Source organism: Lucilia sericata, unplaced genomic scaffold (assembly GCF_015586225.1).
Source record: "Lucilia sericata isolate MDLA Ls3-8-SP2 unplaced genomic scaffold, ASM1558622v1 Contig000438F_arrow, whole genome shotgun sequence".
Classification (NCBI taxonomy): Eukaryota; Metazoa; Arthropoda; class Insecta; order Diptera; family Calliphoridae; genus Lucilia; species Lucilia sericata.
The window spans coordinates 201,347-222,960 of NW_023994453.1; the positions used below are offsets into that span (position 1 = coordinate 201,347).

General features: G+C 32.0%; 1 protein-coding gene across 5 annotated transcripts; it reads left to right on the forward strand.

Annotated features, from left to right (window-relative positions):
• The first annotated feature begins 3,032 nt into the window (after positions 1-3,032).
• Positions 3,033-19,851, forward strand: LOC119604850 (serine-rich adhesin for platelets). 5 transcript variants are annotated; one of them, XM_037957733.1, is made up of 7 exons: positions 3,033-3,419; positions 4,868-6,219; positions 13,178-13,309; positions 13,465-14,184; positions 14,247-14,531; positions 14,605-18,991; positions 19,371-19,851. In XM_037957733.1, exons 2-7 carry the CDS (start codon positions 5,278-5,280, stop codon positions 19,421-19,423), a joined length of 6,519 nt encoding a protein of 2,172 aa, XP_037813661.1. In that variant the 5' UTR covers positions 3,033-3,419; positions 4,868-5,277; the 3' UTR covers positions 19,424-19,851. The 5 variants fall into 5 exon arrangements, with proteins under 5 accessions (XP_037813661.1, XP_037813659.1, XP_037813663.1 ...); XM_037957731.1 differs by having other exon boundaries at positions 3,033-3,355; XM_037957735.1 differs by having other exon boundaries at positions 3,033-3,355; positions 4,908-6,219.
• The last annotated feature ends 1,763 nt before the right edge of the window (positions 19,852-21,614 follow it).

Below are 21,614 nucleotides of genomic sequence, written 5' to 3' on the forward strand. Positions count from 1 at the left end.
TAGTGAATGATCCTACAGCCTTAATGGATGAAATTCCATCGGATGAAATTCTATCGGTATTAATGCCTGATCGTTACACTCCTTATTTACCATGTTTTAAATTATACGAGGAGGAAACGTTATGTTTTTACTTTTAATAATTTTGTATAAAAACATACATTCATTGAAATTAATAATTTTGTTTTAATGTAATTAACTTTTAATAAACTTATAACTATTTGATTTTGTAAAATATTATATTTGCTTGAATTGAAAAATATTTTACAAAATTTAGCCAATTCGTAACGAATTAAAGTCAAAAATGAATTATTAATTTACAGCTCTGAACTACAGTTATTGGTATTTCAGCGTTATCGGTATTTTGGCTTATTTCGGAAACGGAGTTTTAGAGCTGACTGAAATAATTATAAATAAATATGTTAGTAAATGCTCACTGCATTAAGCAAACTTTTAAAACATATGTATTTGAAATTATTGTATTAAACTATTTTCTTAATTCTCTTTTAAATTTGTGTTAATGTCCACAAATTTTGTTTCAGCGAAAGAGAAAAATCGGCAGCACAAGCACTTTGGTTAATTTCGATATTTTAGCGATAATAACGGTATTCAGGCTTATTTCGTTATTGGTATTTTATCGGTAACGGTAGAACGACTGAAAAGGTGTTTTAGCATTATCGATAGCTTAGCAATAACAGTATAAAATAAAGCTACCATATTCATTTGATACTTCAATGAAAAAAAAAAAAATAAAAACATGAAGCTTATTTCAAAAAAGGAGAGCCAACATTTTTTAAATCATGGTTCTTTTTCTTTTATGTGTCATTCAACATCGAGTGATAGTTAGAGGCATAGAAAAGCTATACATAGAACTGAAACTGAGTATGACAAAACCTAAGTCTGCTGTCAAAAACCTAAGTCGTGAGAATGTATTAGTTGAAAAATATGTAACCCAACAAACACAAACTCTTTCGTTTAAAAAGTTTTTATATTTTTGTTTGATATTATATTTCGATATTTTATGAAATAATGGTTTGAATTAGCCATTTTTATTCAATATCAGTTGACCAATGTAAGAAAGATCTTCATTAAAAATTATTTTTAATTTTAAATAAACTCTTTGTGGTTGCTGGGTTGAGTCAATATTGACACTTAAAAATAATATTAAAAAAATAAAAACGATTGAAAAATTTGTTTTTTTCTGAAAATGTTTTCAATAATTTTATGGGAAAAACATAACCTTTAGCAGTGTTTATTGCAGCAGCAGGGGCTATTTTGCCAAAGAAATTGTGCTAATGCTAAAATTAACGCTTGATATGAACGATTATTGTTAATTTCAAAGCAGCCCAAATGCAGTCAAAATACACCCTACACCACACTAATGGGAACGGTATTTTGTTTACGTCTTAAAGTTTGTAACACCTGCGTCGATGTAATGATGTAATCCGCCCATAAATTAGCCTATTGAACTTTTTTGTAAGCGGTACATGCTATACAAGAATAGGGTATTTATAAAATTCGACTCAACAAATTTTATATATACGAAATTTTGACTATATATTGTTATAATGAGCAGTACATTCATTAATTAAGCAAACATCAATCTCTTGAATATAACTTCTACATTAAAAAATACTAAATAACTTATTGCTACTTACTCGCAATGTGGTAGGGTATGATGTATTCGGATACATTTTGTACTTTCATATTTTTGTTATTTTATGTAAACAAAAATAAAAATACTCATACAATTGTATTAAATTCACACAAAACCTGTACATGTGAGAGAGTAATATTTCTTATTCTCAGTTTCAGTTCTATTTATTTTTCTATGGTTAGAGGGAAAAAAGACTTAAATTATGGTTTATATAATGTCTGATCAATAACAAAAAATGTTTACAATACATCACAAATTGTTTTTGTATTTCAATACAAATTTCAAATATTTTTGAGAAAATTAGTAACAACCCAGCGGTAAATGAAACAAAGTACTTAGATAATATTCGATGACATCAGTATGACGTTCTAAGCGAGCAATCTAAGTACTTACAGTGCAATGTATGCGTAATCCAACATATCATGCACTTTAATTATAACATAGATTACGATTTAAGCAGAGAGTTAGCTGCCTTCTACATGTTGTTTTTTGTTTTTATTTCTTAAAAAAAAAAACAGAACTAAAGTACCGTTTTATTTTTCTTTTGTATACTACATGAAAAGAAGAATCTTTTTGTTTCAGTTTAAAGTTGATCTTTTGTAAGTGAAGTTGTGTTTTGTTAAAAAAGTTATTTTATTGTAAAAATCTAAAATAATTGTGGTGATCCAAATGGCAGAAACGGACTTAAAAATTAGGGTAAATTTACTTCATATATTCTAGTTTTAATACTGACAATTTCCTCTTGATTATTTACAGGATCTCTAAAGGAAGATGACCGAAAGTTTCAAAAGAAAATTAAGATTCATTTCATTTATCTTCGTTAAAATTGTTTAATTATATTTTTATTGAATTAACTATAATACATGTTTATTATTTGATGATCATTTTTAAATAAACTTGCATAATTTTAAAATAAATATAAAAAGTATATATTTTTTCTATAACAAAATCGGAAAACATGGTACTTTAACTTACAGATGCAAATAGGATTGTAATCTACATACATTACATTCTTATTTGCAAGCGTTTATAGGCGTCTCATTAACTTCGCTTAGAACTCCACACATTATGTAAGTGAAATTTTAATTTGTCTTAATGATATTGTGGCTTACATTCTAAGCGAGAGCACATCGATGAGGTAGCCTAGGACACTTTTATGTTAAATCTAAGTGAAAGAATAAGTGAAAGCATCACCACTGATTGCCACGAAATATCACTTAGATAAGCGAATACATAATGTGTATTTTTACCGCTGGGAACTTTTAGTTATTGAACAGACATATAGTTGAAAATTTAAAAACAGCTCAATATTTTGCCGGCGTACAGTCAATTTAAAGCCGCCGAACTAAATTTTAAGTGTCAGACGCAGTCACTGTTAATGTTTGTCGGCGCAGGTCTTTGCATCATAGTCGTCGTTCGTCAGCCCTGGTGAATTTTGTGCATTGAATTTTAAGCATTTAATTAATAAAAAAATAAATAAAAACTTTATTAAACAGATATATAAACTATAAATTTGATGGAAATCATTGAAAATTTAATGTAACAGTTAAATCGAGTGTTTATTGCTCTAAGCAAAGTTGTGTAAAAATACGTTCTATTCGTGAGATTTTCATACAAAACGAAGAAGAATATGAAATGGCAAAATTAAGCAATGTATAAAAAAATTGAAAGAAAAAATTGTCAAAGTGTGGTGTTTTAGTGGTAATAGAAATTCCATAAATTAAATAAAGAAAAAAACTGGAAAACGTAAATTGAAATAGCATATGTAATCATCATAGAAATAATAAATTAATTGAGACGTATATATAATTGTTTAATAATTATGTTAATAAAAATCCATAAATGAAAAAATATTTTTTCTTATTTTGCTAAAATAAAAAGTGCATTTAAAAAAATTGTAAATATTTTCAACTTTTCGAAGAAAAAATTAAGCCCCTCAATAAGAAAATAAGTGCAAAATGAAGAATGACGTGTTTTGGCTGCTAGAGTGTGACAAATAGAGTGCATGTGTTGTGACCCCTACTTGAAAAAATATATATTGGCAAGGAAATATATACATATATATGTAAATTTCAAATAACTATTTGATTAATAATATCATCTATCGATAAAAATAGCTAAATGATAAATATTACTTAGCAAACAAAATAATAAATACCACAATTTGTTAACAAAAAAAATCAAATATTGTAAAAAAGAAAAAAATATTTACAAATTTTTATATGTACAGTGTTGCCAAGTTCAGAATAATTCTTTGATTTTAATTGTAATACGACACCTTTTCAAAAATAAAAAGTAAAAAGGTAGTAGACACCCTTTTATGAAAAATCAACAGGAAAGTAACGATAAAATTACACTATTTTATTGAAATTATTAAATTGTGTTTGGCAATTACAATTTTTATATTTGTATGCACAACTGAAAATCAATTAGCATTACATTTCCAATAGTAATATTTGAATTGAAAATACTTTGTAACCTATTGGAAATATTAAAAGGGTCATTAAAAAAAAAATGATATGAAATATCTTACATATTATTAAACTTGAAATCAAAGTTATATTTTTTGACAAAAATTATTATGAACAGTAAGCTTAAATAAAAAAATCGTTTGAGAAAAATATTTATTACCAAACCTAAAAAAGTATAAAACCGAAGTTAATGATTTACAAGGGGAAATACTAAATGTAACGATTCTAAGGAAGTGGCAATAAAATTTACTCCCTTAAAATACAACTCTGACTTGGCAGCTTTATAAAGTGTTTTCTCACGCAATTATTTGCACATATACATGTTATATTATTTGTCTCACTCTTGCAGCCTGCAATTTCATATGCGGTCGTTTTTTATTACTGCAGAATTGAAATGGCGAACATATTTTGACAAGTCGTCAGAAAAAACATCGTCCTGTGTTTTCTTTGCAATATAGAGTGTTGAAAAAATTTTCTTTTGCGAAAAAAGTTAAATTTATATATAAATATTGCAAAGTCGTATTGTAATAATGAAATTTTTAAATATTTGTATGTCTAATATATGAAAAGAAAACTTTTGCAGACGTGCATATATATAAAAAGAAACCCGAAAAGGTGCTACAAAAAATCGACGTCTGAGAAAAAAAATAAATTGTTGAACATAACGAAGTTGTAAAAAAGTTATTAAAACGTTAAATCTTTTAATATAATTTAATTTTAATTATTATTTTTATCCGGATAGAGACGAAATACGAGTTGAAATTACTCCAATTTTTCCATAGGTGTATTAAAAAAGAAAGAAAAAAACAAAAAAACAACGAGGTCGTTTAATGCAGACTGACTATTCATTGGAATCACATGAAGAAAAAAACTTATACTGCATTATATGAAAGTTCGATAATTTTGCCGGTTATATATACATATACTGAAATAAGCATTACTCAATAGTCCATTAACAAAGCAGTTAAACAAAGTGTTGTCTCTTTGCTGGCTTCTTTTTTGATCGTTTCATTAATTGATCCTAAGTTGTTGAAGAACAGTTCAATTTAATGGCATTTGTTGAAATATCACACCTACTGACTGCGTCACCGCCGCTGCTGCTGACACCATCGTTGTTGCTGCTGTCGCTGTGTTCTTTTTTTGTTCACAAAGATGAACAATGAAAGTATTAGATCGCCTAAAATTAGTACAACAGTTTCAACTACGTCTACAAACAATAATTACTCTACAGGCAATACCAGCAGTAGTACGACAACAACAGCAACATCATTTTCATCAATATCATCATCGCCATCATTGCCGTTGTCATCTTTTTCATCTTTAGCACCACTATCGTATTCAACCTCAACACAATTTACTGTCAGCGCTATAGCTGCAGTGGTCAATGCAAGTAACCACTTGCCCGTTACTACGCCCCCCAACGCTGCTGCTGCAGTTGTCGCCGTTGCAGTTTCTTCATTAGCTGCAGCCATAATTCCTGATACACCAATTGTATCGATTGCAGGTTCGACTTTAAGTGAAATTACAACAACAACAACATCAACGAAAACTACACCAACTCCTGTACCCACAAGCAAGGAGACAGATAGAAGCAACAACAACAGTAACAGCAACGACACTTTGAATAGTAATAGCAATAAAAATACAAATAGTAAAGATTTACAAAATAAAACACAGCCTTCGTCATCATCTTCCACTGAACACCCATCATCGTTATCATATTCAACATCAAGAGCATCCGCAAAGGGTTTAAATTCAATGTCGGTTGCCAATTCATCTGTTACGGGCGCATTAACGAACGCCTCAACTACGGCTGCTAATGCTGCTGCAGCTGAAATTGAAAATAATACTGTCAGCACGAAGCAGACAAAAGACAATTTAACCGGTAGTACTGTAAAGGGGTCTTCTTCCACAACCAGCAGCGGGCCAACAATTATCAAATCTAATTCATTGCCAACAGCAACAGAATCGAAATCAATAGCAGCAACAACTTCGTCAAATTCATCGTCTTCACAGCCAGTAGTTGTTAATACTACCGCTTCTGCAAGCAAAACTGATGATATCAATGTCACACCTAATGAAACTAAATCAAAGGTAGGTCTATTCTATGTTTGATCCAAATTTTTATTTGTACAATCATTTATTTCATTGCACGCCCATATTTGGGTGAAATCGAACATTGAAACTCATCAGATACACACAGTTGTGTGATTTTTTATTATTGTATTATAAAGAGAATTTTTTATAAGCAACTTCATTCTATGTCTGTCTTGTCCTGCCCCTTTTAATATTGTTGTTTTATGCTTAACTGCTTGAAAAGGTCATAAACAAAAACAACAGTCGGCAATATCAAAATATAATTGTTGCTGTTAATTTCTTTTTTTAACTGTAAAACTAATATTTGGCAGCTGTTTGAAAGAAAAACTTGATTATATTAGTCATTTTACTCAATGTGTTTAAATATGAAGCATTTTATACTTTTCTTCTTGAAAGAAAATAACAAGTGAAAGGATTTCTGATTCATTGATATATTAACTAAAACACATGCCTGTTAACAGCACAAAAAATTATTAGATCGTATCGCTACAGATAAACTTAACCCTCTAATGCTCTTGGTCACTAAAAATGTGTATTTATTGCTTTTAATTATTTTTTTGTATTATAAATTTATGAATAATGTAATGTTGAGAAGAAATCAAACTGCTTGGGTATTGATTGTTCATAGAAATACATATATAAATACATACTTAGTTTGTATGAAAGTTTTGATACCGTTCTATTATTGAAAAACAAAATATAATTTTATTTTTGTTAGATCAATATTTAACAGATTGTTTATTATGGTACATAACTTAAAAATATTTTTGCACTTGTTAATTAGTTCTGCTTTTCGATATAAAGTTTTTTTTATATTCAGAAAAATCATTTTCTGAAAAACAGTATTTTTGCATATGTTTCCTATATTAAAGAGGCAGCGTGATAAACGTCAGATTATTGATTAAGCCCCTTTTACATTATACCACAAGTAATATGATGTGTAAAAATTTTTGTTTTGTTTCGCTGGTCTAAACGTAATATGTAATAAAGCGATCACACATTAGAGAATGCGAATACAAAATTTTACAGTCGTATGACTCTTTTTATTTTTTTGAAATGATTCTAAAAACAAAAATGTTCCATTTGATAACGGATGTATTTTTATGTAAACACATACAAAACAAAATGAAACAGCTGTTTCCATCTTACTTTGTTATTGTGTTCGACTTACGACTTTTATTATCTTTTTTTGAATACGAATGGAATTTCATTTGCGACCACGAATAATAAGCAGATTCTCTTTTTTATGGAAAATGAAAAAAAGGTTAAGCTACAACACTTATTTCAGTCGTTTTTAAGTTCAATTTCTACAATGATTGTATTCTATAACGGGTTTTAATTCATTTAAAATAACAGAAAATTCCTCTGTTAGGAGTTTGTACCACATGCGGTAATTCATTGTGCATTCCATTGACCAATTGACCGCAGCTGGTATAGTGTTATTGAAAAATATTGGGTATCGCGAGTATCGGTAACTAGTTCCTCAATTTTATAGAAACACATGTACTGACATGTTCGGATATAAGTGGTGCAGATAATAAGAAGATCAGATAGTGCGAAGTATTCTTCTTTAGAACCTTAAAAGATGTGTTTAGTTCTGCGGAAATCTCAAAGTATTCTCATGACTAGAACATGAATATTTACATCGGCGAACGGGAACCACCACTTTGCTTTTGCCAAAATGACACCGCTTTTTCGAAAGAACAATTTCTCCAAAGGCCTTACTGGCGGTCGAAAATTGTTAGACTCTAAATATGTACAATGTACATTGTACATACCTAACAAAATGATAGTTTACCATACTTTCCATAACTTTAAAATGTACAAAATAAATTTGTATTGGGCGTTAATACAGCCAAAAATGCAGGAAATTCGGCAGAATGAAATGCTGTCACTTCTTCAAGACTAGTAAGGGAATATCTTTTGACCCAGGAGACTTATATATTTGTTACTTGTAATTGAAGTTTTTTTGTCAAAATCTATACCGAACGTTTAGTCGAATAGGCTTTTAATGATCAAGAACAGGATAATATTTAGGAACCACCTGCGTCCCCAGAGAAATATATCAGAATAGCACTGATATTTGAGTTATTCTATAGGTAGGTAGGTAGGTTGATTATGGTCTACCTTAAAAATGTAATAAAAGAGTATTTAAAATCATTTAATAAATTAAGATTTTTCTATTGCCTAAATTCCGATAAACGTCTTAAAATGTAAAAATATTTCATAGAATTTTACTCATTAAAATATAAACGATTATATTGCAGCCTATAATTCTATGAAAGAGATGACTTTAATACTAACTTCTTCGCCTCTGGTATTATGAATTTGTAACACGCAGTTTACATCTCTCACACACGTTAAAATTTTGCACAAAACAGAACCAGAGAAACAAAAGCAAAAGTAGAATTTCAAATAAACACACATGAAAAAAGAAATCGCATATGCATACCGTTAGAGTTTAATATACTTGCTTTTAGTCGCTTATTTTAGTCAGTCGAAAAAACAAATTATAATTTGTGTATAGTACAGTTCAGAAAAAAAGACTAGAAATAAATTAATAAAAAAATTTTAAATAATAAACTATCGAAAACCAACACAAGTTCTTAAAGACTACATTTAAATAAATATTGCTAGTGTGTAATACAAGACAATAATACTAACTTGTTTGTTTATAATCTCCTACTTATTAGAATTTTATGAAATTTATACTTTTGTAAAAGGAAACGTGTTTAAGTTCAATTTTATATTTTTGTATAAAAAAAAATCAACTAATCTAATTATCCAATAGAAATCCTTATTTGGTGTACGCACTTAAATTTTTGGTAAATTATTATTTTTTTTCATAGAATTCGTTGCAAATCAAAAAAATATCCAAAGTAACGGTATAGTCCAAAAAGGAAAAAAAGTAAAGAATAAAACTGAAGTTGTGTTTTGTATTTTTTGTTTAATGTAACATTTATAACCTTGAACTAAATACATATACAGCCTTTAATAGTTAATTAGAAAGGCAAATTTACATTTATTGAAAAAAACCCAATATGATTTTATTGCTATTTTTATTATAAATTTACTTTGCCATTGTACAAATCAATTGTCTCCAAAGTATTTTGTTTCCCTTGTGGCAGTTTTAATGTAATTGAGTGATAATAATAAATCTTTCCTTTTCTAATTAGATTTTGTTTTGGAATAATTCAAATAAAATTTAGAACCAATTGGGTTTAATAAGATTTATTGTATATCAGAAATTAATTGAAATATTTTGCAATTTCTACAACAAACAAAAATATAAATTTTCTATATCAATAACATTGTTTTAATCTTTACCTCGATTCTATATTACTTTCTTTACGAAAACTGTGAAAAAGTTAATGGATATCATTAGAAAAATAAATTGAGAAACATTGGTAGATCTATTTAAGTCCTACTTCAAATTGCACAAAAACTATTTATTTTAAGACATTAATGTCGAATTGTTCGATCTGTTATGGACCCCATAAAATAAATTTCGAAACGATCGATCCATAATGACTTAAGTCTTAAATTCATTTTATATTAGTTACATAAAATACGACAAAGAAGTAGTAGTCACTTCATTAGCACTTTTGATCCCCTTGTCTTATTCTATTAGTCAGAGGACCATGTGCTGAGTTGTTGCTGTTGTTGTAACAGCTAAAACTATACAATAATCTAGTACATGTCCAGGCCTAAAAATTGTGCTACTTCAACTGGATGTGTCCATAAATCCATTGGACAAATATGTGGTGGATATCATGGGTACCTTGACCTCATGCTGGACATTCGAACTACTCCTGTTTTCCGTAGTAGGTTTTCTTTTGAGTCTGCTATGGGCGGTGGGCCACCTCCAAGTACAACAATTATGCGTTATCCTGCGAATTGATGGCGACACTATGAATATCGTTCAAATATATTGGATCCTGCATATAACTGCGTTTGCTCTCCTCGTATATACGAAGATCCTTCCCGACATGCCTCGGGCGAGTATCCAACTGTGAGATGTTAAAGTTGGGATGACTCCTCATATAACATACCAGGAGGAACTGTTTAGTCAACATGACATTGTGTTTCTTGATTGGGAGGATTTTCGTTTCCTCGTGTCCGGGATTTAATTAAATTCTGACACGGATTAAAAGGGTGCGAAGCAGCAATACCGGAAAATGTTATTCCGCTGTAGAAAATTGTATTGTTGTTGCTGGGGTTGACAGCCCTTCGCCGAATAATTCTGGTTATTCCGGTACGTAGAGCCGGCTGTCGGGGAATGACCTTGTGCTTAGTGTTACTCTCTGCTTCCAAAAGTAAACAATCCGGATTCATTGATAAAGCTTAGGACATTCTCAAGATTTATCTTATGTACAAAAGTTATGCTCTTTGTATATGTAGACTAATAACATAGTAGATAGGACACTGTCTCATTTTACACTTAATTATGACAACTTTTGTAGTAGTCATTGTATTCAAGACCGAGTCTTCTGGCATGGCGGTCAATGTCATAGAGCCCTTAAATTACTGAGTCTTTACCTAGAAGCATGTGAATTTATTGAACCACCAGATTTGAACATATCCATACTGTTTAATTTGAACGTGACCCATATTATCAACTCCCCATTTTTAACTAAAAAACGGGTAAATGAGTAAAAAAAAAATTCTGCTAAAGCCCAATGACTGTGAAAAGTCTTGAATGTACTATATAAGAATTGACAGCATTCTTGCTTAATTCGCAAATTATTCAACAGTTATAGGTTAAGGTTTCGAAAGAATTTAAAATTTGTTATTTTTAATAAAAACAAAATGCTATTTATCTTGATAAATACGTATCTGGGGATCAATTTACTTCTTGTTGTTATATATTGTTTTTATATGTATTTGTTAAAAAATTAAATTCAACATAAATTGATTACTTTTCCAGATACTGATACTGTGTTGTCCATTCCAAAAAAATGATTTTAGAAGATAGCTTATGTTGCATGTAATTAATAGGTACATACAGTGGTGGCTACGATTTTAGCACACTTGGTATATGTTGCCTATAACATAAAATATTTCCTATAGTTCTTAACTTTTTTAACAAATTCTTTTTTATGCGTAACACATGTCCTTCGAGGATCACGACACATTACATTTTGTTCCACTACTTTGTTGCATGTAGATTTTTTTCTTTCCAAAGTACATCTACCCCCAAAAAAATCTGGACATAAGTTTAGCACAAAATTAAAAAATCATTAAAAAATTAAAAATAAAACAAAACAACCGGTTATATTTATCTTATTGCACTTAAGATTTTATATTTTGTGGAATAGTTGCAGATTTTGATAATATCATTCCTCCTCCTGGACATAATCTTCACCAGAACCCTCTAGAAATTTCAGCCCATAAATTGGCAAAATTCTTGGTGATTTCTGCTTTTATTTGTTGGTCCATATCATGTTATATGTTCTCTATTGAATTGGAATCGAGAAAATATACTGGGCACTGCAAACATGACAATCCCGGTCGCTTCCAAGCAGCTCATCTCAGCACTTTTAGCACATTTACGGTCGATGTCGACCAAAAAACGCCATCTTTGTCCTCCGATTTTTTAATAAAGTATTTAAGATCCTATTTTGATAGTCATACGGATCCACTTCTGCATCCAACATCAATATAGGACCAACAGCATGCCAAGAAAATGCAATGAATACCATGAAATTTCCCCCCATTGTGATATATGATTTCTCTGGAACACTTTAGCTTTATCTGCATGATTGGAGGATACTAGTTGAAGATTAATAGGATCAAATTTGATGGAAAAATGTAATTATGCTGTACTCCAAACATGCAGCAACAACCAAAGTGTACATTTAAAACCATAAAACACAATGGGTGAAATATGACGAATTCGGATGCGTTTTCCGGGCTAGTGGAGGTTCTATACGCAAGGTGGATGCACAAATGGATCAGTATGACTATCAAAATAGACTCTTAAATATTTTAGTAAAAAAATGAGTGGACAAAAGTTCAGTTAAATGGCGTTTTTTGGTCGACAATGACCCAAAATATGTTAAAAGTACAGAGAGGAGCTTCTTGGAAGCGAGCGAGATTGACATGTTTGCAGCCCCCAGAATAATTTCTAGATCCCAATCCAATAGGGAACATATTAAACGAAATGGTGCAACAAATAAAACACAAATTCCTAAGAATTTTGCCTATTTATGGGCTGAAAGTTAAAATTTATGTCATGAAATTTCTAGTGGGTTCTGGTGAAGATTATGTCAAGGAGAAGAAATGATATTATCAAAATGTGCAACTATTCTACAAAATATAAAATTTTAAGTGAAATTACATAAAATTATCCAGTTTCTTTGCTTTATTTTTAATTTTTTAATGATTTTTTTATTTTGTGCTAAACTTATGTCCAGATTTTTTTCGGGGTAGATGTACTTTGGAAAGAAAGAAATCTATCTGCAACAAAGTAGTGGAACAAAATGTAATGTGTCGTGATCCTCGAAGGACATGTGTTACGCATAAAAAAGAATTTGTTAAAAAAGTTAAGAACTATAGGAAATATTTGATTTTATATTTAACAGATACCAAATGTGCTAACCTCATGGCCACTACTGTATACATATGTATTTGTTATTGATTTTTTTTTCATTTACTACCAGACTGGCATAACTCCAAATAGGAAATAGGGCTTGTTGCAATTTTCAAAATGTTGCAATAAGCGATCACAAGATTTTCATTTAATTTTTAACAGAGTTGCACTTAACGCAACCCTTTTAAAAAAAGTTAATAAAATGACTGCAATGTTAAAGAATCGCAAATCGATCAGTTGCTATAATAGGTAGTTGCGCACAACTCTAATCTCTGCTGCAAAAAGTTAAAAGAATGAAAAAAATTTTAATAAAAATCTACTTCGGCTTCTAAATCCAAATATTCTTTTATTTTAATTTTTAAGGACTTTTTATCTGAATCATGGGAAGAGAGCCGCCTAAAAGATTGGGATGACAGCAAACTCAAAGAATTATTAGATGAAGCCTATTCCTACAAAAATCCTAGAGATAAAGAAAATAAAAGTAAAACATTTTTGGTAAGTAAAAACCTAGATATTAAAAATTAATTAGAGTAGGATATGAAATATGTATACATATGAATAATGAAATTATCATATCAATAAAGTATATTTTATTTAAATAAATTTTGTTGACATTTTTTTTTACTTTAACGTTTAATTGTATCGCCCAGCAATTACTTGAAAAGGCAGAAAATGAGGATCAATCATATCCTTTCCGTGTAACTTCACGTGGATCGCGCAATTTATCCAATTCAATAACGTCCAACAGTTATCATCATTATCAACAGAGCCATAATCATAATCGTTCTCATCATCACCATAAGCAGGGTGGATCTCTGCAAGATCTCTTAGAAATCGGTTTACATGAATCACAATTGGATTACGATCAAACATTTGGTATTGGCATCAGTGGCAATCAGCGCACACGTCGACAAAATCACAACTCAAGACAGAAAAAATACTCCTCGTCAGTGTCATCACGACAACGTGAAGGTGGTAGTTTGCCAAGTAACGTTAATGTAACGCATCAATTGAGCGTTGGCGGCAGTGGTGGTGTCGTTAATGATTTAGGTTTAATGCAGCAAGAAGGAGGGACTCCAGGAACTGCCACTTCATCGACTACTGGCAAAGTTAACAAAAAAGAACAACGGCGCAACGCTTCAAAAGCTGCATCTACGACTACGGCTGGTAGTACTGAAATAAAAGAAAACCCCTCTTCAAGTAGTGTTGGAGAATCTGCTGTTACTACTTCGGAAAATACAACAACCACCGCAAATTCCGCATTTACTGCTTCTGGTGGTGATTTTATCATTGACATGGGGGAACCCATGATGGATATACAGCAACAACAGAAAATACTACAATGCAAGGGTCAAGATCCAGCCACACAGGTATTTTTTTTCAAAATTAATAATTTCTTTTTATTTTGTACTTATATTTTTTCTTTCTTAAGGGACATTCATTTTACGAACGTTTAGCCAATACTGACAAACGTATACCTAGAGCCAATATTGGTTCAAAGAAGGGCACTAATTTTACTCCGACTACTTCACAGGTGTATGTCGATGAAACGGTACGTTTCAATGCATTGGAACAGAATGGTGGCACAAACAATGGTCCAACTTCATCACAAATCGATGCAAAATTTTTACCCTTAGACGAAAATTACAAATCCTGCAAATCTGTTTTAGGTAGCAATGGTGATAAATCACCAGAAATGCTTGCCAAATCAAATTCGGTATGTGCTTTAGACTAACTAGCATTCAGTGTCAATTACAATTATGTAACTATGTATGTATTTGAATTTTTAGATTTATACAAAAATATCTTCACCTGCCTCTGCTGGTTCCGCTGTTTTGACTGGGACCACAAACAATATTACAACCTTGACACAACGTCAACTTGATGAGAATGGTAATGCTCTCAGTGAATTGTATCAGAATTCCTCCGGTGCTGGTTCAGGCTCTGGGGCAACAATACAAATAAATGCTGTCTCACCTACAGCTGCTAATGCGTCTGCCGCTTTATTGAATTCTTGCGGCAATGTATCGACCTCAGCCACTGTAACCATATCGCCACATACCGCATCAACCACAGTCTCAACGTCGGCTACAGTTACTACAACATTTACCTCTGGACCTTCGCAGGCGAAGGCTAAAGCTAAGAAAAAGTCTCAACAGGAACGCAATACGAAAACTGTAGATGTTGAGTCCGTAGCCGGCTATCGAGGAAAAGATCCAGTTGAAGAATTGGTCAAATATATCGAAAGTAGTGGAGAGGATAAACAAGCAGGTTCAGGCTCTAAGTCGGGCGATAAGAAAAAGGAACGCAAAAAGGACAAGGAAAAGCACCAAAAACTTAAGAAAAGTAATTCTCTGGAAGAATTACGCAGCGGTGCTAAAATGGAAGTACATGAACTTAAGAGAACTGCAGCCACAACTGAAAGTAATGCTGTACTGGTACGACAAAAAAGTGGTGGTGCTGGTGGCGGTAAACAGAATAAAAATAATTCATCTTCTACGGCTGACATCAACAAGAATTTAGAGGGGAAAAACACAACACAAACAGCAACAAATTCTCGTAAATCCGATCGCAGATCGTGGGGAAATGAAGACTTGAAATATTTGGAAGATCAGCAGAATGCAAATTTAACAAACGAAGAGAAAACAGCCACTGCTGCTACTTCAGCATCAGCTAAAGAACGTAAAAGTAAAGTGGCTGGTGGTTGCTTGCCAACGTCTTCAAAGGAAGAAAAGGAAATGAAAGACAAAACTAATGAACGTAACGAACGTAATTTGGTCAATAACGTTACGCTCACACCTACAATACAAATTGACAAATCTGATAAATTGGAAAAAATCGAAAAAGCTGAGAAATTGGAAAAATCGGACAAATGTGAGAAGAGTGAAAATAAATTGGAGAAATCGGAAAAACGTAAGAAACAAGATATTCCACCAAATGCTGTTACTGTGGTCGATATTCTAGCCATAGAATCAGTACTACCAGAAACTGCCGAATTTCACGTTGTTACCAAGAAGAAAAAACCCAAAAAACAAAAGGTGATCAACAATTTAGAGGAAACTACCGTCACTTTCAATCGTACGCACAACTTTACCATGCAAAAAACAACAACATTTAATCAACAACAGCAACAAATGACTGTTCGTTACAAATATTATCACCATGATAATTCATCGAACACTGGTATTTCAAATACAAATACCAGCAGTCAAAATAATCATCAACAGCCATCATCACAGCAGCAGCAGCAGTCAAGCAATTTTAACTCGAATGCTGTTGGTGCAATCAATTCTCATCATCACCAGCAGCACCAAAATCAGCAACAACCACAACAACAGCAACATAATTCAACTGAAAGTTATACTAATACTACAGATAAGTCTAGACGTAAATCAACTTCATCCGTGCCACCTTCAGAAAAATCTGATTCAAGTGATCTCGATTCGGTTCATTCATTACCAATTGAATCATCCAATAAAGCAAATAATATAGCTGTAGCAACAACAACTTCGAATACGACCAAGGGAGGAGGAGGAGGAGGAAATACGCAGCAAAGAACAAAAGGTGCTAAAAACAATAATAACAATGCAATTTTGGGAAATAGTAATCCTAAAAATCACAATTCACCGGCTCCAATTTCATATGCAGATATTGCAAGAACTAATAAAGAAATTGCTGATGCTGCTGCCGCATCTGCTTCTGGTATTTTAATAAACAATAATGAAATGTCCACTGAATGCAGAAATGCTGACACTCTTGTACACAATGCAATGACAACAACAGAATCACTTAATACCGACGATAAGCCTGCGGCTATTGTCAATCCCACGACAACAACGGCAGCCACAGCAGCAAGTGCAGCTACAAAATCACACAAAGTTAAGAAATCGCAAATTAAACAAGATTTCCCTGAATTGGCCGGCACGTCTTCAGCTGCTCTCGCTGACGAAAAGATTCCTAGTACGAATGTAAATCATAAGACTATAACGTATTCTCAAAGTTTAACTGCTGTAACAAATCCTACACAAAACACTATATCAACTCAAAGTCATGCTGCAGTTGGTGGTGGTGCTGGTGGTTTTAGTTCGGGCAGCGATTCTTCGCCTTCTTCCTCTGACATTAATACCAAAGCCTCGCCAACAGAGCTGCATAAAAATTTAATAGTACATCAACATGCCAATATTCCTCCATTGCAACATCCACAGCAGCAGATTTTGCAAAAATCCAAAAGTGTTGAAAACGATTCCATTATTTCTTCCACGAATTCTTCGTCATCGTCTTCATCTTCTTCTGCCATTTATATGGCTTCGTTGAATAGTAACAACTTAGATCAGCAATATCCTGCCCTAGAGAAAACAGTCAAACGTCATAGTTCAGCCAATGTAACAATGATTGGAACGGCGGCGAATACGACCAACCAGACGCCATTTAATTTTGCGGCAGCTGCTAAGCAACAAATTGCAGCAAATGTCTCTGAACAGCATAATATAAATTCAAATAAAAACTCAGCCTTAACTACCTCAAATACTAACAATAACAGCAACACAATACAAGCGGCATTATTAAATAGCACCAGCTCTAACATAAACGCTAACAGCAACAGTGGAAACACCACTAACAACACTAATAAAAAATCCAAAGAAAAAACTCCACCATTACTTTCATCGACAAGTAATCCAACTGCTGTAGCAACCACACAGCAACAAGTCAGCCAAGATAATAATGCGACTTCAACAACAGCAGCAACATCGACAACAAATCCCAAAAAATCTAAAAAAGAACGTCAACAGCAGCATCAGCTGCAACAAAGTTCTTTGGACAGCTCTCAATTGAAACAAAATCAAAATAACCCCAACACTGTAGCTAATAAAAAGCCATTAAAAGCACAGTTGAAGTCTTCAAACTCATTGCCTCTGGGTTTGGCATCGTCAATATCATCATCATCTGTGACTGCTGCCAGTGGAGCCAGTACTACGGCGTTAGTTAATCGTCCTGCTGTTATCATACTTAACGATGATCGCAACCCTGTTAGCTGCACCGCAGACAATCAATTCACATTTGGCGACTTCAATGAAGAAGAATTAAAATTATTTGACGATGACAATAATTCTGCTGCTACTGCTGTTGAAAATCCCATTGATAATAACGATATTAATGTAAATCAAACGCAAGATGAGGACGAGGAGAAACACCAGCACACTGGTAATAACGATACAGTAATAAAGTCACCACAATCCACAATGTATTTCAATGATTCTGGAGCCTCGTGTAGCAATGACATGGTGAATAATTCAACTTCAGACATGTTATTAAGTTCAAGCATTGATGCGTCGTCTCCCAATACATCATTCGTTGCCAATAGTCACGGCAATAATGGTGGAGGAGCTGTACATATGCCAGCGCCCAGTAATAATCAGTCCAGTGATAGCGGTATCTACACCGATAAAACAAAGTCATCCAATAGCAGTTGTAGTAACAGCAGTAGTAGTGGCGTAGCAGGCAGCAGTGTTGTTTCAGCAAAACAAAAACAAAAGCAACAAATGTCGCCAACAAAGGAGGAAAATAAACTAAACACTTTCCTCTCGAATACCAGATGTGCTAGTGTTCATACATCAATGGATAATTTAGATCCACCACTACCACCGCCACAACAATTAGAGACATGCAATGATATCGAGACTGCTATTATTGCGGCAGCTCGTGCAGCTGCTAAACATCAACAACCGCCACCAACGCACCATAACCAGCAGCAGCAACAACAATATAAAAATTCAAATACTTCATCAAATTCTAGTTCCTTCTCATCATCTTCAATTTCCTCATCAACAACGTCATCTGCATACCAACAGCACCATCAGCATCAACACCACAACAGTAATATTAATAGTAATAAAAATTATCAAAATCAATACGGCAGTGGCAGTAGCAGTGGCAATGTCATGTCATATCATCAGTCCCAACAACAATACGATGAAGACTATGATGATAACGATGATGATTCCTTTGCCAATAATACTCCACGTAGCCGCAGTCCTAGTCGTCCAAGACGTATTTCCATTGCAGGCGGTACAGTGGCCAACAAAGAGTTTGACATTCATTTTATACCGCCCACAACAATGCCAACAGCATTTAGTACGCAACAACATAATGACATCATTATTGATTTTATTGGTTCTGGTAAGTGTAATACAAAATTATTTCAATTATAAACAATTAAGAGTTACAGGGCCGAGCTTTACAGAAAATAAATGAATTATATCGCTATTTATTTGTTTGTTTGAGTTTTAAGATTATTTGGCTTCAATCTTAGACTCACATTGTCAACTCAAATTTTCCAGTACGACTGGTTAGAATATAAAATTGTGTTTTGTTTGGCCCTCCACCATAATAAAAATGTTTAGGTTATTGCATATAGTCAATGTGTAATCTTTGATAAACCTCAACTCGGCACAGTTATACGACGCCAGACATTTGGCCAATGTGTTTTGAAACGTAAAATTCTCGAAGGCGGAGAAAGAAGGCACTTCATTTATTTGATTTTTCTCTCTCTTTTCAGCATGGGAAGAAGTCGCAAATAGCAAAGTTACAAAGGTCTACGATGGACAATAAATTTATTAAATAAATATGCTGCAGCAGCATTATCACTAGTATTGTAATACATATTTCCTCCATCTCAATATCAACCTGTTTTTTTTTTTTTTGTAAACGCTATGTTTGGACTTTAAAACAGCCGCCTCCTAACGACAAAAATCAAGCAATTAACAAACAAAGTAGAAGAGAAATAGTTTTTTTTTTTAACAAAAGAACCGTAAACATTTTTTACGAATTTTTTGTATAATTTAGGCAACAAAACAGACAACGCAGAGTCAGTCGCAGTCTGTCTAAAACAAAACAAAAAATAAATGTATAAAGCAGCAGAGCACAGGAACAAAAAATGAGGAAAAAGCATTAACATTAAAAAGCAACAAGCGTATGTATAATTTTATTTTTAAATAGTATTAAAATAAACAAAATTAAAAATTAAAGAAAAAAAAAAACATAAAGAAATTATAATAAAATTAAATATTGAAAACAAAAAAGAAAAAAAAAAAAGAATTAAACTAAATAAACTAAGAAAGAAATAGAAGATTATAGAGCTGAGACACAAGAATTAGATGTAAAACGTATTTTTTTTGTTTAGTTTTCTCATAACATTTTCTTTTTAAATCTTAATTTTACCACTTATTTTATTTAAATTAATAAAAAAAAAATAATAATCCATTTTATATTTTAATGTTATTAAATTCGGATGCAGTCATGAAATAAAAGAAAAAAGAAACCAATTGTTTTTTAAATATATTATTTAAACTAATGAAACCAACTTATTTTATTTTTTGTTTTGTTAATGTTTTTGTGTTATCATTGTGAAGACAACTCCAGGTATTTTGATATTTAAACAGGTTATTAAAATATTCATATTAGAAGCCAAGCGTTTGTTAAGTTTTTCCTCTAAAAGTATAGAAAAATGGTTCACATGTTATCTAAAAGATAATATTTATTAAACAAATTAAATGTTTTTTCTTTTTAAAGATTTAAAAAAATTACAAAACATGTTTTTAAACTTGTTTATATCGAAACTTAATTGCTTTAGTCCCATTATCTCAACCTACGATTGTTGTTTAACCGGTAGATATTCTGAAAACTGTATGTTACGATAAAAATGATAAGAAAACAAGAAAATTAGAGTTATATTATGTTAATGTATCTAATTATTCTTAAAATCCCGTCAAAGTTACAAGTTTTTATTTCAGATTTGTAGTTTCTGACAAAGAGTCATTGCATTCGCTAACGTCTAACCATCTGGTTATCTTTAATTCGACTTGTACTCTTTGTAAACGAGAGTGAAGACAGTCTTCAATTTAGCCTTTGTATGCGAGAGCGGAGGCTATCAATCGCCACTTTACAGTCCATACGTAATCTAGGTAGTGGATGTTTAAAACTCAAACTTAAGCAAATATGTTCATTGCCATGCATTGACTCCTTTGGACTAGTCTCTTTGTAATCTATGGATTGATGGTCTACTTCCTTGAAGGACACAAGCACATGTTATAACTGGGTAGTTAGTGGCTAGGGGCAACCTTAAGTGGTAGGGTAAATAGATAGTTCGAGACTGACCCTCTGAACTGCTGGGTCTTACATTGATTAGATGTGTGTGTGTGTTCTTTTTCAATTAAAATAAATATAGAATACGAAGAAATGATCTAAGAATGAATGAATTCCCTCTGTCGTTAATCCGATCGATAAAATATTGTAAATAATTCTCAGCTCTTATTATTGTGAATGCTATAAAATGTTTCTTCGTGTGAAAAGCTCAGTACTACTCGCGATGGAAGTTTTTATGGATTTTTTTTTTATTTTATCACCAAAAAACGTAAATGGATAAAACTGAATTATAATAATTTATGATTTGAAGATATGTGATATGTTTTAGTATCAAATTTTCGATAGGTTCTCTTTAAGCAGCTTGCTTGGGTCCATTTATGATTAATTCCATTGTAATAAATTGAGTGCTTTTGAAGAAAATAAAAACACAGTTGTCAAATTAGTTCTGTTAGAACGTTTAACCAATGTTAATATCTGCTGCTTTGAATACATGATTAAGAGCCGAGTTATGATTTGAAGATAAGTGATAGGTTTAGTGTTTTCTCTTTAAGCAGCTCACTTGGGTCCATTTATGATTAATTGCATTGTAATACCCAGATATTCTCGATAGAAGCGATACGAAAACAAAGCAATTACTTTGTAATTCGTAAGCAAAAAT